The 15,667-nt window shown below is 31.8% G+C and overlaps 2 protein-coding genes across 11 annotated transcripts in view; one reads left to right on the top strand and one right to left on the bottom strand.

Annotated features, from left to right (window-relative positions):
• LOC136795483 (uncharacterized) overlaps positions 1-7,420 on the top strand; it is a 50,249-nt gene extending 42,829 nt beyond the window's left edge. For both annotated transcript variants that reach the window (XM_067046193.1, XM_067046192.1), the window contains exon 6: positions 7,290-7,420. In XM_067046193.1, coding sequence (XP_066902294.1) covers positions 7,290-7,370 — 81 coding nt within the window. In that variant the 3' untranslated portion in view covers positions 7,371-7,420. The remainder of the gene's footprint in view (positions 1-7,289) is intronic.
• LOC106678177 (uncharacterized) overlaps positions 377-15,667 on the bottom strand; it is a 114,061-nt gene continuing 98,770 nt past the window's right edge. For 7 of the 9 annotated variants that reach the window (XM_014416548.3, XM_024361654.2, XM_067046187.1 and 4 more), the window contains 5 exons: positions 15,342-15,435; positions 9,370-9,531; positions 8,573-8,669; positions 8,387-8,494; positions 377-8,301 (listed from right to left, as the gene is read on the bottom strand). In XM_014416548.3, coding sequence (XP_014272034.1) covers positions 8,234-8,301; positions 8,387-8,494; positions 8,573-8,669; positions 9,370-9,531; positions 15,342-15,435 — 529 coding nt within the window. In that variant the 3' untranslated portion in view covers positions 377-8,233. Of the gene's footprint in view, positions 8,302-8,386; positions 8,495-8,572; positions 8,670-9,369; positions 9,532-15,341; positions 15,436-15,667 lie in introns of those variants that run through there. The other 2 variants (XR_010843108.1, XR_010843109.1) reach the window with 2 other exon arrangements.

Genomic DNA, 15,667 nt, shown 5'->3' with positions numbered 1-15,667 from the left:
GTATTTAGAGTGTATAGGGTATTGGGCCTACTTTTTCTTTTCTTTTTAGAACATATATCGTTTAAGTAGCTATTCCTCTTTATTGAATTGTCTGATGAGACAGTCAGAGATGCATTTTATATCAAAATGTCATGTAATCCTCTCATTTTGAACATAGTTATATAGAAGCCTGATGCTAATGTCAACCAGCTATCTAGGCAAATTGTGGAAAAACTAAAACATAATGAGCACTATGGTGCTGTCATGGTAAAAATGGAATAGAGTTGAACATTTATCAGTTAATTCTTTTACGTTTGAAAAGAAACCTGTTAAAGCCACCTCAAATCGAATATGTCTTTTTGTTGGAAGGCTTTAAAATGAACAAACGACAAACTGGTTCGGATTAAACATTTATTTGTTTAATTTAAACATTTCAAAAAAAACTAAAACTAAAATAAACAAAAGATGACTAATGATGAATACAATTAAAAATAAAAAGCCCTCTTAGATGAAAATAAAAGTTAGATAAATTATGAAGATGAAAATAAAATAAAATAATTTACAAATAAACAAAATATATATAAAACAAATACTAGTCGACGCAAACTGCTTCACTTCGATAGGTCCGAGGAAGAGTGCTGCCGAGATGTTTAGGTCGCAGCTCTTGTCACTAAATACACAGCTGTAATGGTCCAAAGTTGGTGTAGTGGCTCATCGATAGTCCAAACATCCAAAAGTCGTATTAATGTATTAGGCGAGCCGACAAAATGAACGCAAACAGGGCTGGTTACATACGTTCATAGCCACTAATTAGACGGAACTCATATTAAAGTCGAAACACAGATAAGGTCTGGTTTCAAACTGTAATGGTGACTAAAACACTCAAAAAATGTCCAAACTATTAAACTATAAGGGCAGACAGGGCTGCTTAGATGCTATCATGGCCACTAATTAGCCGGAACTCCTATAAAAAACTAAGATGGTCAGCCCGTAGCTAGGCAACCTCTTAGCGACAATTACCAACCCTTAGCAACTGCCTCTATTACTCATTATAACACACAAATATAATTACACATTTTTCTTTTCAAATAACTAAATCCAATTAAAATAATAAAACTAAAACTAAATATAACTAAATTAAATACTAATAAAACTCAAATACTATTTACAAGGTAATTATATATTATGGTGTTAACATACCGCCCACCAATTTTTGTCTTGTGACAAAAATTTAACGTGTAATTAACAGTTTTCTGCATTAACTACTCTGAGGAAAGCAATGGGGCCAATTATGTGACTGATCTAACTAAATCCCCTTTTGCTGTTTTATTTGATTACCCTTACTTTACTATTAGATCCAGGAAAGATTTCTAAAATTCTCTCAGAATGTCTATTACAATAGAGACATTTGATCCTTTCAATAAACTACTATTTAAATCATCTATAAATGCATTGAAGGGCAAGGGACCCTGTCCGTTTTAAGTTTCCATTTTCTTTGTAACAAATTTCCTAATCTGTGGTAGCAAGAGGGCAGCACAAAACACTCATAAGGTAGATAGATGTCCTTAATGTTACTAATCGGATTTTTGTCACTAAACTATACTAAATATGTTTCTATATGACCGTCTACATTGTAATCCTTAATAGATTTCGGCTACATACCCGATTCTTAATCCCTAAGCGAGTCCCAATATTGCTAGATGGATGTGTTTTCAAGAAAACACGCACCGGGGTATTCAAGTTTAATGTACAAGTAAAAGAGAATTGAAGGATTCCCCATAACTTTTACCTATTACAGATGGAAAAGGACTATACTCACTTAACAAATCCTCTTCATAGCTGTTGCAACTAAGAGTTTGCCTTAAAGTGACTGAGGTAAGACACCAAATGAGATTAAAACTTCGAAAAACAGAAAATATGATCCACTTTTGGACAAAACTAATTTAAATTTTGGATATTATATGTTAGGAAGTCCCACTGTATTCCAGGATCCGATGGTATTCCCAATTCTTTGGCCCATTGTTTATTTCACTTCGAAAATTTATAAGCTTCTTGTTGACTGTAACTGAATGAAATTAACAGGTCTGTAGTGTTACTCGTCCATTTTTTCAAAGTGGACCCACCCCATTTGAGTAATTCAATCAACTCTTTCTGAAGTTCAAGGGCTTCATCAAAAGTATTCGCTCCAGTTAGGATATTATCCACGTATATGTTATTTATCAGGACGACAGATGGTTTTGGATAGGAGGATCCTTTATCAAGTATCATCAGATGAATTTCCCTTATAGCTAAGAATGATGAACAAGATAGCCCAAAAGTAACACGGTTTAGTTGATATCCCATCATTGATTCTGAAGAATGAAATTGGAATATACAATGTTGATAGGGTACATAATCCGGGTTCATCAGTATTTGAAGGTACATTTGGCATATATCTGATGCCATGACATATGGGTATCAACGAAAATTAAGTACATGCCTTATATCTAATTGCAGCTTAGGACCTATTATGAGATGGTCATTCAAGGAACTAAGTTCAGCAGAGAATGAAGCATCAAAGATGATTCGAATTTTAGAATGTGAATTGTCTTTAATTACACAATGGTGTGGAAGTAAATATTTAGATGGGGCAACGGCCGGTGAAACATAATTGGTTTCCAAATACTTCTTGATTGTATCGTTATAACTTCCTTTCAGCTTCGACGACTCATTTAAACGGTGCTCTAATTTTAGAAAACGATTCAAGGTGGGATTATAATAATTGCCAAGAGCTCATTAGTGAAACATTTTTCTCCTTTGAACCCATGTTTTGAGTTAAAGACCCTATGATTTCCCAACCATATATTGTTTTGAGAGCATCGGGGTAACCCTCCTAATTATTTATACACTTGTCCAATAGAATTTGTCCGAATAAATCAACACCCAATAAAAAATCAATGGGACCCGGTTTCCCAAATGTTTTATCAGCCAAGTCATACTGTAGAAAATGCTTGTGCATCACATTAGGGATTGGACAAGATGGTATCTTATCAGTTATCTTTGGAATGGTCACAGCATTTGTTTTAAGACGAGGATGGAATGAGTGCTGGGGCACTAAGGTGCAACACAACTGAAAATTCCCACCTTTCATTGGGTTATTGCTGAAACCATGCATATTACAAGGCTGCAGGTTAACACTCCGCTCTAAACCTAAACTTTGAGCGCAGGCTGAGCAAAGTTTGAATATAAATAATAATAATTTATTTCTCACAATTTCAATTCTATATTTATGAATACAATTTTCATATCTCATATTACTTCAATTTTTCATGTTTTTTTATTATTTATTTTTTTTTTTTGGAAGGAGATAGTTGACCATATGCATTAGAGTGAAGGAAGTGCTGTTTTCCAATTTCAGGCGCTTAAATATTGCTCTATTTAACTATTTTAAAGTCTCCTCTTCCCATTTTAAGCAAATATTTCAAAAGTGACATAGGACCATCGCTCTCTGGGGGTCTTAGTGGGGCATGTCTGGCTGGGAAGGACGGCCTCTTTTTATGTATGTTATGATCTCCTCTTGTGAGATTGTGACATGCACATATATACAACCATATATATATTCTTCAAAGACATTTCCTTCACCTGATCTTCATTAAAATCCCATAAGGACATCATTAGTACTAGAGTGGACAAAGGGAACAAGACTGTTATCATGGACTGTTCAGACTACAATGACAAAATGACCTTTGTTTTATCCAACTGATCTACATATGTACCCACATCCCGAGACCCCACTCATATCTTGGGAAAATGTTTCAATCTCCCAAAATTCCTTTATTGAGTCATTGAGCTCATTTAGAGGTGGTAATTCACAGGGAGATCATTAGTGAACAATTTTTATCCTCTGAACCCAAGTTGGTTTTAAAGACCCGATTATCACCCAGCCAAATAATTGTTTTGAGAGCATGGAGGTGACCCACATGATTTACACTCGCCTGATAAAATTTGTCCAAAGAAATCAACACCTAGTAATAAATCAATGGAACCTAATTTCCAAAATGTTTTAGCAGCCAAGTAATGTTGTAGAAAATGTTTGTAAGTCACATTGGGTATTGAACAAGAAGGTATTTTATATCTTATCTTCAGAATGATTCCTTTTAACAGCATTCATTTTAAGATGATGATGGAACGAGTGCTCGGGTACTAAGGTACAATAGATCTAAAATGACCCCTTTAATTGGGTTATCCCTGAAGTCATGCTAAGGCTGTAGGTTAACACTCCTCTCAAAACCTACACTTTGAGCGTAGGCTGAGGTAACAAACAATCACTATAATCCACAGTCAATCAAAATTCTTATAGGCAAGTATTGCCCATTTCGGTCCTCAATTCTAGCTATCGCGGTACCTAATAGAACTGAGACACTGGACCCTAATTATCTTGTCAGAACCTGGGATATTTTCTGAAGAAGGATCTGGTTCTAATGCATTATTATTCCGGAAGGAAGAAGTGTTAGGAACTTTCCTATCCGCGTCATTCATCCACCTGTAAGTAGATGTTGAAAAATGCAACAACGATTGATGTCGCCTTTTACATTGATTACAAGAACTAGAGCTAGGGCATCTATTGGCGAAATGACTGGGTATTAAACAGTTATAACATAAATTTAGCGGTCGAGTTTTATCAAACTGTTGGTTAGGTTCCATTGAGCAAAAACGCGGGCACCTATACAAGCAGTGTCTTTCTCGGCACAAAGGACAACTATTATGTGTTATGGAAACATCAGTGGACATTAAGACCCTTTTCAATATATTTTGAAACCTGTGGTGCGGTGGATGTTGCATTTAAACCGAAATTCTAATTTAGGTTGTCGGTTTGAAATTGTATGCATTGACATTGGATAAAATTAGAAAAATCTTCAAAGGTTGGTATGTCCGCTACAGAACCAAATTCACCTACAAAATGCTCACGTGATTTGACATTAATAATCTCAGACAGAACGTCAATAATATGAATCCGGAAGGGTCCTTAAGATTCATATTTCTAAAAGCTGTCGCACTCTCTAACACAACCTCAGCAAAATGTTCTATTGATCGGGATTCAAATTTCTTTATAGGTTTGAACCCGAAGATATTAATCAAATAATTAGTGGCATGAATTCGTTTAGTGTCATACTTCTGTACTAGAGCTGCCCAGGCTTGTCCATAACCATCAGAAGTTGTCAGAATAGCTGCTAAAGATTGTAGCACTGTACCCTTTAAAGCGGACTTGAGGTAATGAAATTTTTGTATTTCACTCAAGTTTACATTATTATGAATTAATGAAATAAAAGTGTTTTTGAACGAAACCCAATCAGAAATTCGTCCATTGAATGTGGGTAGATTTATGGTCAGTAATTTAATGCGCGGTTCAAATTCCAACTGATTACTGTTTTTGAGCACTGATTGATTGCCAGCGGTTGTTTCCCCAGCGATCCCAAAGGACAAAGCCTCGTAATACAGATTTCTAGTCTCGGATCGAAAAGGTCAAATCGCGAGATAGATTCATCTTCCAAAATTTTAGCTAAATATTTTGCTTCTTTAAGGCACCCCTGAAATTTGTCATGAGTGCTATCTAACCTAGATAATCATTTAAATAAACTTATTTTTTTCAGAATTTTCTGAGCCAGTATTCCTAGTATCTTTTATGTCCTGAGCTAAATCCTCTAACTCATTTTCGAGCTCAGACAACTGAATTCTATTTTTATCCGCTTTGGGCCCCATTACTTACCTTAAAACAACTATTAATATAAACAATAAAATTATAATGAACGAAATTTCAAATAAATGTCTATATCCTAGGAGGACCAAAATTATGATCACATTTAACAATAAATTTTCAATCCCTGGACCGGAGGACCAAATTATGTTATATGACCAATAAATGTTCTATCCAAGACCCGAAGGAGCAAATTATAAATGCAGACAGGGCTGCTGAGACGCTACCATGGCCACTAATTAGCCGGAACTGCTCTAAAAAACTAAGATGGTTGCCCGTTGCTAGGTGACACCTTAGTAACAATTATCAGCCCCTTGTAACTGTCTCTATTACTCATTATAACACACAAATATAATTACATTTTCTTCTTTTCAAATAACTAAATCCAATTAAATTAATATAAATAAAAATAAATATAACTAAATTAGATACTAATAAAACTCAAATACTATTTACAAGGTAATTATATATTATGGTGTTAACAAAACCTTATGTCCAAGTTGCTGATAAGTAATTCATTGATATCAAAATAATAAGTGTGACCAATGCATATTTAGCATAGAGTCTCACCTATACAATGAAACCATAAAATAACCATTGAAAACTTCAGGAAAAAAGATAATTTTAGTTGTCCATTCATATGTGATGGTTAAATACACCAAATCTTTGGGTGGATTGGACCAGCTTCATGAGAAAATCTCAGAATTGATGTGTTTTTTTCTTCTAATCACTAATACTTTACAGTTGTTTTAATTCAGAAACTTACTAATTATAGATCAACTGCAGTTCGTTTCTTGTGAATTTATTTATCCTGCTATCGTTAGTTGTGCTCACTTATTTGATGCAATACGAAAAACCAATGTTTACACAAACATCTAGAAATAGATTCCAAATAATAAAAGATTTTAGGATCATGGGATCATAGGAGGGTTATATATATTTATCATCTCAAGCTTCACCCAAACATGATGTAGCATTTGTGAAAAATATATCACAATAATAAATGCATGAAAAATATGCTAAAACATGAGTGCGACCCTTTCTAACCATTTTGATTACATGAAAACAATGATAATTAATATCATGTAACATAACTTTCAGCCATATTAATTGTATACAATTTTGAGTTTGTCATCAAATTATTTTTAATAGTTTTCCTAAATATTAATAAATTTACACCTACCCTTCCAGTCCCACTAAAATCTCTCAAGTGATTTGGAAACATATTTTACCTAAAGTAGTAAAGTATTGTTCTGAGTTTCAATTAAAAATAACAATTTTTAAAAAGTTGGGATCGAATAAGTTAAATATAGCCCTCATATGCCCAGTTGACAGCCCGGTATATGTTAGTAAACAGCCTCTGGGTTAAAATGAAACCTCCTCCCTAATTTGAGTCCAGCCATCCAGAAGTATTTCTGCTTGACTTGCAAGTTATAAATAGTTAAAAACAGGTCAAAGAAAGGAGTGAACAAGAAATTATCTTTTAATTGATTATATTTTTTTATATATTTATGATAATTTTTTAGATAAGAGTTTATGTATCTATCTATATCTTAGTAAGATATTTTGTGAATAGTTCCAGATGAACGCTGCTAAACCTGACATGATCTACCTCCTTCTTAGTTTTGTCATTTCTGATTGTCTTGAAAGCGATTGAAGAAGTAGTAATCCATATACATATCCAACCATGTTTTACATTTATTGGTTTGCAAATTTTTGTACAAAAATCTGTAAAAATAATTTTCCTTTTTTTTTTAAGTAATATTGGTTTGTATAAATTTTTTATTGAAAATCAACTTATATTTATAATTCAAATTTAAATTCTGTAAAATTTATGTAAAAATGATTGTTAATTCACACTATTAAAATATAATTAGTGTGACTATGAATAAAATATTTTGTTAAAAATTCAAATATTTTATTATTCTCTTTCCTTATCTCCTTAGAATGTTACAATCAATTTGAAGAACCAAATTTAAGCTTCCTTATTACAACTCAGCCTTGAAATATCATTGAGCTTGGTACTGTTACACTGTACAATAAGTGAAAAATTCATTTTAATTAGTTAATGCCATTAGTATCTAATAATGATTTTCTAATGATGTTAAAATTAACTTTCACACTGTTCCTAATTTTTACATTATGAGAAAAGCATTAATAGTATTTTCCTTCTCTTTGAGTGGAAACAAACTACCTTCATAAATCTTGATCCCACACACCATGGGATCAGGTTTTATGAAGAAGTTCTCTGCCTGCCACGCTTAGGTAAAGACTAGTAATAAACTCAGTTACTTTAATTCTTGCAGTTGGTTTTTTTTTTAGGGCAATTAAACTCAGTCTCTATTCTACTGCCTAATTCATTTTTAACATTGCATCTGCAGTAAAACTGTGAATTAAGGAGTTATTTTAAGGTGCTAATTATGTAGAACAATCCAAACTATTGTTGACGTGTCACTGACTAAGCTCCAGTGATAGTGCTATTCTATAAAGATTTACATAAGAACCAAAAATGTTTGTAGTTCAGAACTTAAATTGTTCCAATGATGTTTTTGTTGCTTGACATACTTTTTCTACTGAAAATGGCTGGCCTATAAACACAAATATTAAAGTTAAAAAAAAGTAGAAAGAAAAGACTAAAGAAACTAAAGATAGACAAACGTTGTTTTATCTTACTAAAGGATAGCCATTCATTTTCTTCACAGTCCTTTCTTGCAGACATAATTGCATTTTTCAAAGCATGTACAGCACTCAAAGCAAGACATACTGGAGGTTCACCGGTTGCTGAAATGTAGACATTTAAAAGTAAAAACTTAGACAATAATTCAAGAGTTGATATGCAAACAAGATTTTATTTTATACCTTTTGAACGAACAACTCCATAGGGGTTTGGTGCATTCTTTAGTAATGTAACTCTAAAGTCACTTGGTATATCTTTTGGCCCTGGTACCCAATAATTCTGAAAAGTAAACTTTTTTCTACAATTCAATATCTTTTATAGATTAGCATGAAATTATTTCTTAAATTTGAAAAATATTAAATAACCCACTTTACTTATTCCTGTCAGTACCAAAATATGATTTGAAAACTAAATTTTTGTTAGAACAGATTTCTGTATATTTAACTTTTTAAATTCCTCTCCTATTTGAGAAAGGAGAGGTTTCATATGATCCCAAGAAACCTAATAATTAAAAACTTAAAAAGTTTTTAAATATTATATATTTTAAGTAGTTTCAGATATTATAGATATTCTCTAAATTTGAAATTTATCCTTGCTTGTTTCAGTATAGATATTTCTGTATAATTTACTGTGGTATACTTCCTAATCCTAAATTTCCACATGAACCTTTCAGTTGATAGAGTTCAATTTCAATAGCTCTCAGAAAATACTTTTGATAACACTTTAAATTTTAGCGTTTTTCTTTTATAATAAGTAAGCAGAAATATAAAAATATTACAGTTTATTGAAATTTACATAATACACAAACAGAAAATCTTGTGAAACTTTGTTATTTGGTTTACTCAAGGACCTCAAAACGTTTATTTTCAACTCAAACTCAAATTCAAAATCCGAATCGCAATACTTCCCTTTACTATAAATTCCATATGTTGGTAAGAGAAAGTAAACAACTGAATTATTATATTTTTTCATTACTTACTGATGTGTTGTGGGTAAGAGTAAGACCTGATTTTGGATCATAAATTATATTTTCTGTTAGGAAGTAACCTAGTCCCATCACAAAGCCTCCTTCGACTTGACCTATATCAATCTCAGGATTGATACTTTCTCCAGCATCTTGAAGAATGTCTGTACGGAGAATCTGAAAAACAAAAAAAATATATATTTAGCCATTTTTATTAGATTTTGGTTTACTTTTCCATTAAAAGTTATTTCATTGAAATTAAATGATGAGGTAAATTATTTATTGCAAAACCTCAAAGTGATAATACTGGTCTAATGAAAGTTAATGGGCACTGAAACTGCCTAATTTAATTTAAATTTATATTTTGTAAGCAACATCTCAAGTTTAAACAGACTAATACGAATTTCTTAATGCACTTGGTAAGTATTAAATTTACTTGACAGCTATCAATTAAATCGTTAAATTTTTCATCAATGAAATCATGGAAAAGTGATTTTTTATGTACCCAAAGGCACTGTTAGCTAGATAACGTTTAATAGTGCATGATAAATAGATATTAATAATGTAAATAGTTTGCATACATTGAGAACATAATTGTATAGATGTAAGTTTACAAATACTTAACACAGATTTATTAAGCAGGCTCCCTAGGCTCATTACAGCTGGGCAATTACTAATTAGTCTTGATGTTACCTATTAGAGAAGGATATTTAAAATTTTTATTTAATTATCCACTGCACTTATACACAGCATACATTGGGATATAGTAGGGAGGGAAGTAATCCTCTCTTAACAGGATAATCCTTAATATAAAACCAAGTACTATAAGTAAACTTTGTTATTGTTTCTCTTCTTACTCTACCTCCAAGTTGCATTTTGGAGGTCCATTTTCTCCACCTGTCACGATCATTCAGTAATTTTTGTCAGAGAGTATCCTTTCACTCTACCAAGCCTGGTGACATAATCCAAATACATCTATGCTGGTGAATCTTGCGGGCTCTTTCTGGTGTGGCTTTAATCAACTATTTCATCTTCCTCTTGTCATTGCATAACATGCTATAGTTTATTAGTTTTCCAATGGAGGAGGTATTTATTTTATTATCAAGATTGATTCACTTCAACAAGATTGAATTCACAGAACATTACATGTATACATCGTAGTGATATTTTACATCCATAGTAAAATAAAACTAGAAGTGTTGACTACAGAAAGGAAAATATTTGTGTTTTGGTATACAGGATAATATGTATATTTTGGATTTAATAATTTATAATTTAAGTCATAGTTTTAAGTTAAGAAATATTTTCAATTTATAAATAATTTCTTTGATGAATAGACTTATTATATTTATTAATTAGTGTTTTAATGCATTATTGATAAAGAGTATTTATTTATGAATTTTATTTTCACTTACTTATATATGGAATATGTTGTAATGAAAAGAATTACAATCCTGAATAATTTCAAATAAGGAATTTTTGTTATAATTTTGATTGAAAATACATGTTTTGAGGTCCTCTGAGTCCAAAAAAAAACAATGGTCTGTGTCTGTTTGAGAACAGCCTAGCTCAAAAACAAAAGGAAATAAGAGACAGAAATTACAAATTTAATGTGGTATACCTGGGACGTGAGAGCAACTTTTTCGCTAAAATAAACTGACTAGAAGTACCACTTTATAGAATTGACTTTTCACATTTATTCAATTTTATTGAAAATGACTAACGATTTTGATTAAACTCGTTTAGTCTATATAGAATTAAATGGTCATTGATATCAGCTAGGTCTTATCCTCATTGAAATAATCTGATAGGGCATAAATGATAATTTTTTTAAAATGCCACAAAAGTATCTTTATTTTTGTTTATTAAAAAAAACAACAGTTATCATTGTTAGAAATAAAAAACAATGAATAAATAAAAAAATATTAAAGAATTTTATCAATAAAAAAAGAGGAAAAACAGAGGCACTTGATTCGGATGGGAAAAGCAGAGACTCACCGAACATTCTCAATTGCATTATGACTTTGTTAAACAGTCGCATTCTTTTCAGATACAAAATTTATATTTGTTACTCCCACCTCAAGAAACTTTAAAATAGAAATTTCATAGCAACAGCAAAATACAAATTATTAATTCATAATATTTACCTTCCTCGATCTTTAGATTTTTTCTTTTTTTTTTTTTAAAGTCACAAATGATTAGAGCAATACTACAATCAACAAAATACTTCGTATGTAGAGCGGTAAGTGAATATTGTACCACACCAGATTTTTTATGTTATTTAAACATTTAGTAATTTTCAAATGTTTAATTAATTATTTTAAATTAGTGCTATTTTGAAAACAAAGTTTCTTAAGGTCACCAGAACTCTGCTTTTGAATATAAATCTTGATATAACTGTTCAGGTCACTTTTTGTTCCATAACCCCAATTCTATTAATTCCAAACTCACCGTAGTCTAATATTGTAAGAATCTCTAAGTAAGTTGTTGCTAGCAGAGAGGTAATTCCTATCTATTGCAGTATAACCTATTGGGATTACAGATAACAGTGTCATGGTGATCTTACCTAGAATGTGCCAGTTTGTTTTTTTACCTATTGTGTCAGTTTTTATTTATTTATTTTCACCAAACAGTTTTGTGTCTATTTCAGCTGGTATCAAACAGTGTTGTGAAACATTTATTTGACAGTTCCAAGTGTAAAATTAACTATTGATAAATACAACAGTGCCTATCTTACCTTGTTACAGTATATCCTTTATTTCGACTTATCATTTATCTCTTTTCACTCTATTAAGACAATATTTAAAACCCAAATTAATTATCCGCAGAACCCAGCTTATTCTGGGCATAGTGTTAGGGTGTCCCTAGGACAACCAGGTTGTGGCCCCAACAATGACAGTCAGCTATCTTTTTTAATTTAAGGAGTAAGTGGATGAAGAGGCTATGTAACATTTTTTGAATCTTTAGTGTGGATAAAGGGGTTAGGTGCCTACAAAGATAGCATGAGGTACTCTTAACTTCAATATCAAATTAATAACTGATATACCTAGATGTAAAAGGGGCTACAATTCAAATCATAACAAGCTCCAAAAAAAAAATTGAACTGCTTTCTTAAAATTTACTATTTGCAACATAACCCTTTCAATTATTATGTCAGTTAAAATTTGAACTAAATGAATTTATGAAGTAAAAGTGAACTGTTTAGTATTGGAACAAGTACAAATAATAGACCATGATCGAAATAAATCATAGGTTTTAAACTAAATTAAATTTAAATAAACTAGTCTTATCTGTGAAGCGAAAATACTCTAAGAAGAATGAAGTCAACTCAATGGATAAGGACTTTGAATTGAATACCAAACCAAGTATTTAATGACTTTTTAATTTTTAATATATTGTTATTTTAAATTTCTGATTAAATTTGTTTTTCTTATTTATTTTTTAAATTGTTTTATTTATAATAGAAATTACAATTCTTCCATAACAAAATATGTGTTTTCTTTATGTTCCAAATATTCTTGGAATCAAATAGCAATAAAGCTAAATGTTTCAAAATAAAAAGTTTCAAAATATAAAATTTTAATAATGTTTAAATTGAGAAGATTGAATATAATCTGTGTTTTAATTTTATTTTTATGTTGTGTTATTTTTGATGTGATAAAAATGTAGTCAGATGTAATTTTATTTTTATTTTTAAATTAACCAAATTATAGTTAAATTCAGACATATGAATAGATATGAAAGACCGTTTAGATAAAAATAAAATAAAGAGAAGAAATGAACTTAAGGGTTTATAGAGTAAAATTACAAAATGAACGTAGAAAAACTCTTTTAAATTCCAAAGTCAATTCCAAGGTTAGTATGATAATATGAAAGCATATTCACTTGTTAACCACAAAACTGACAAACACAACCTATCTTATTTCTTTTATGGTGCATCTTGTATCCATAGTAACATATATTCTGTTTTTTTCTTGTACATTATATCATATGGTTAAATGGCCAAATTGAAAATATGAACTAAGAACCTCAAAACAAGAAAAAATGTCCTCTGATGTTATGTCCGCAAACATTTTGTTTAGGAGATATTCATACCTATAGATGTTCATTGTTATGAATTAATTTACATTCTATGAAATAAATAAAACCTATTTATTTGTTCTAACTACTTTATTAATTAAATGTAAACATCAAGATTCATATTAAATGTTCGAAGTGAAGGTATGCCCACAAATGCTTAGTTTAGGAGCTGGATTAGATAGAATACTTTATATGGCCTTTTATCTCTAACTGTATAAAAACTATTAGCAACATAAGGATTAATACTATTTGGAATTAGTATTGGGAACTGTCAATAACATTTATCAGTTTGTAAGAAGCTTTCGCAGAGTACTCATCATTATGCCTTCAATTTATACTAATGGTGAATATGCCGATATGGTGTTTGTGTAAGGTTTTTGCAATGGTAATGCTAATGCCCCATCGTGAATATACCAGGCAATTTCCAAATAGGAGATTGCCAAACAAGTCTATCTTTAGCTCCATGTTTCAACGTCTTTGGGAAACTGGTACATTTGCTATAATACTATGTGCTGATGGTATTTTTGTCCCTATACGAAATGAAGAAAGAAGTGCGACCATATTACAATATTTTGATGATAATCCATCTGGCAGTGTACGAAGAGCTGGAGCAGAATTAAATGTAATGCCAACTACAGTATGGAGAACTCTCATTGCAGATGGACTTCACCCATATCATTATCAATGGGTACAAAATTTATTACTGCAAGATTTTTGGCAAAGAAGACATTTTTCAGATTGGTACTTAAATTTAGTAGAACATTATCCACAATTTTCAGGAAACCTCTAGACAGATGAAGCTACCTTCACAAGAAGAGGTATCTTCAATCAGAAAAATAATCACCTCTGCCTGCAGAAAAATCACCATACAATTCATGAGCATCATTCTCAGCACCTGTTTCAGTGCAATGTGAAGTGGGGGATAATAGACAATACTTTAATAGGTACGCATTTCTTGCCATCTCGACTCAATGCGGGCACATTTCTTAATAATGATTACTATGATTTGGTTGAACATAATCCAACTGAGAAGGGACATGTGGCTTCAATTAGATGGTTGTCCTGCACATTACTGAAGAGGTCCACTACAATGCCTAAATGTTAATTATCCCAATTAATGGATTGGCCATGCAGGACCAGTGGCTTGGCCTGCACACTCTTCAGACCTGACACCACTGGATTTTTTTGTTTGGGGTGACATTGGTAAGGAAATGAACTACTAATACTAAGGACGACCTGGGTTCCAACCTAGCTGTGGCAGATAATTATTATCTGTTACCTGTAGCTAATGAGTCAGCCCTGTGGGTTCGGAAGCCCTATGGGGACCACTCAAAATGGGTACTCTTAATTGGGTAAAAATCTGGCGGTCAAGCGTGATTCTGACCAAATCACCTCCTTGCAGAACTGTTGGTCTAGTACAGTACTTCCTTACAAAGCACTCCCTGACCCTTCAGGTATACAAAACATTTTCTTCAGCACTTTCATAATGTTTATTTATTTATTTACTTCAATGCTGTCTGTTTTTTAATCTTTTTATCATTTATTTGTATAATTCTTACCTCTATAATATTATATTTCATCTTCTATTATTACCAATCAACTACTGTTGACTTAATTTATTGTTATGTATATACTAAGTTTGTTTATTATTATTTTTATGTTTCTCTGGTGGGTCCGTCACTCCCACGCCTATTTTTGTAAGTGCCACCCATTGGCTAACGGGCCTCACAAATGCCTGGGGGGGAGATTGTGAGTGAGTATTACGTAATTTTTATGCTTGAAAAAAATCTCCGGTAGGGCCGAGCTCGAACGGGAATTGCCTCAGGTTATAGGATTACACAAGTAAAATAAAATAAATAAAAGGTCACATGAGTGATGGCTACCGTACAATCTTATTAGATATCTACCTGATACTGACCGGTGAGTACATCAAGTTCTACCTCTGTTACTGCTACACCATATGCACAATAGCTCTTTATTTCTTCATCTTGAGTTTTGTTCCTGTGCATAATTAAATTTTAATTTCTTATCTATATCAATTATCTGTAATTTTACTAATTATAACACATTTTACTAAAAGAGTGGCCTAACTTAAAACATTTCAGGTCACTTTGTCTTTGACTGCCGTCAAAACAGTCCTGACGAAGCCCTGCAACGTGGGCCGAAACGCTGGCTCAATAAAATAGTATAATTATCTACTATTTGAGTTTTTTTTTACCGCGCCCGGACCATA

Source organism: Halyomorpha halys, unplaced genomic scaffold (genome assembly GCF_000696795.3).
Source record: "Halyomorpha halys isolate HHAL.00 unplaced genomic scaffold, Hhal_1.1 Scaffold127.1, whole genome shotgun sequence".
Lineage (NCBI taxonomy): Eukaryota > Metazoa > Arthropoda > Insecta > Hemiptera > Pentatomidae > Halyomorpha > Halyomorpha halys.
This window is presented reverse-complemented; position numbering and strand designations above follow the sequence as displayed.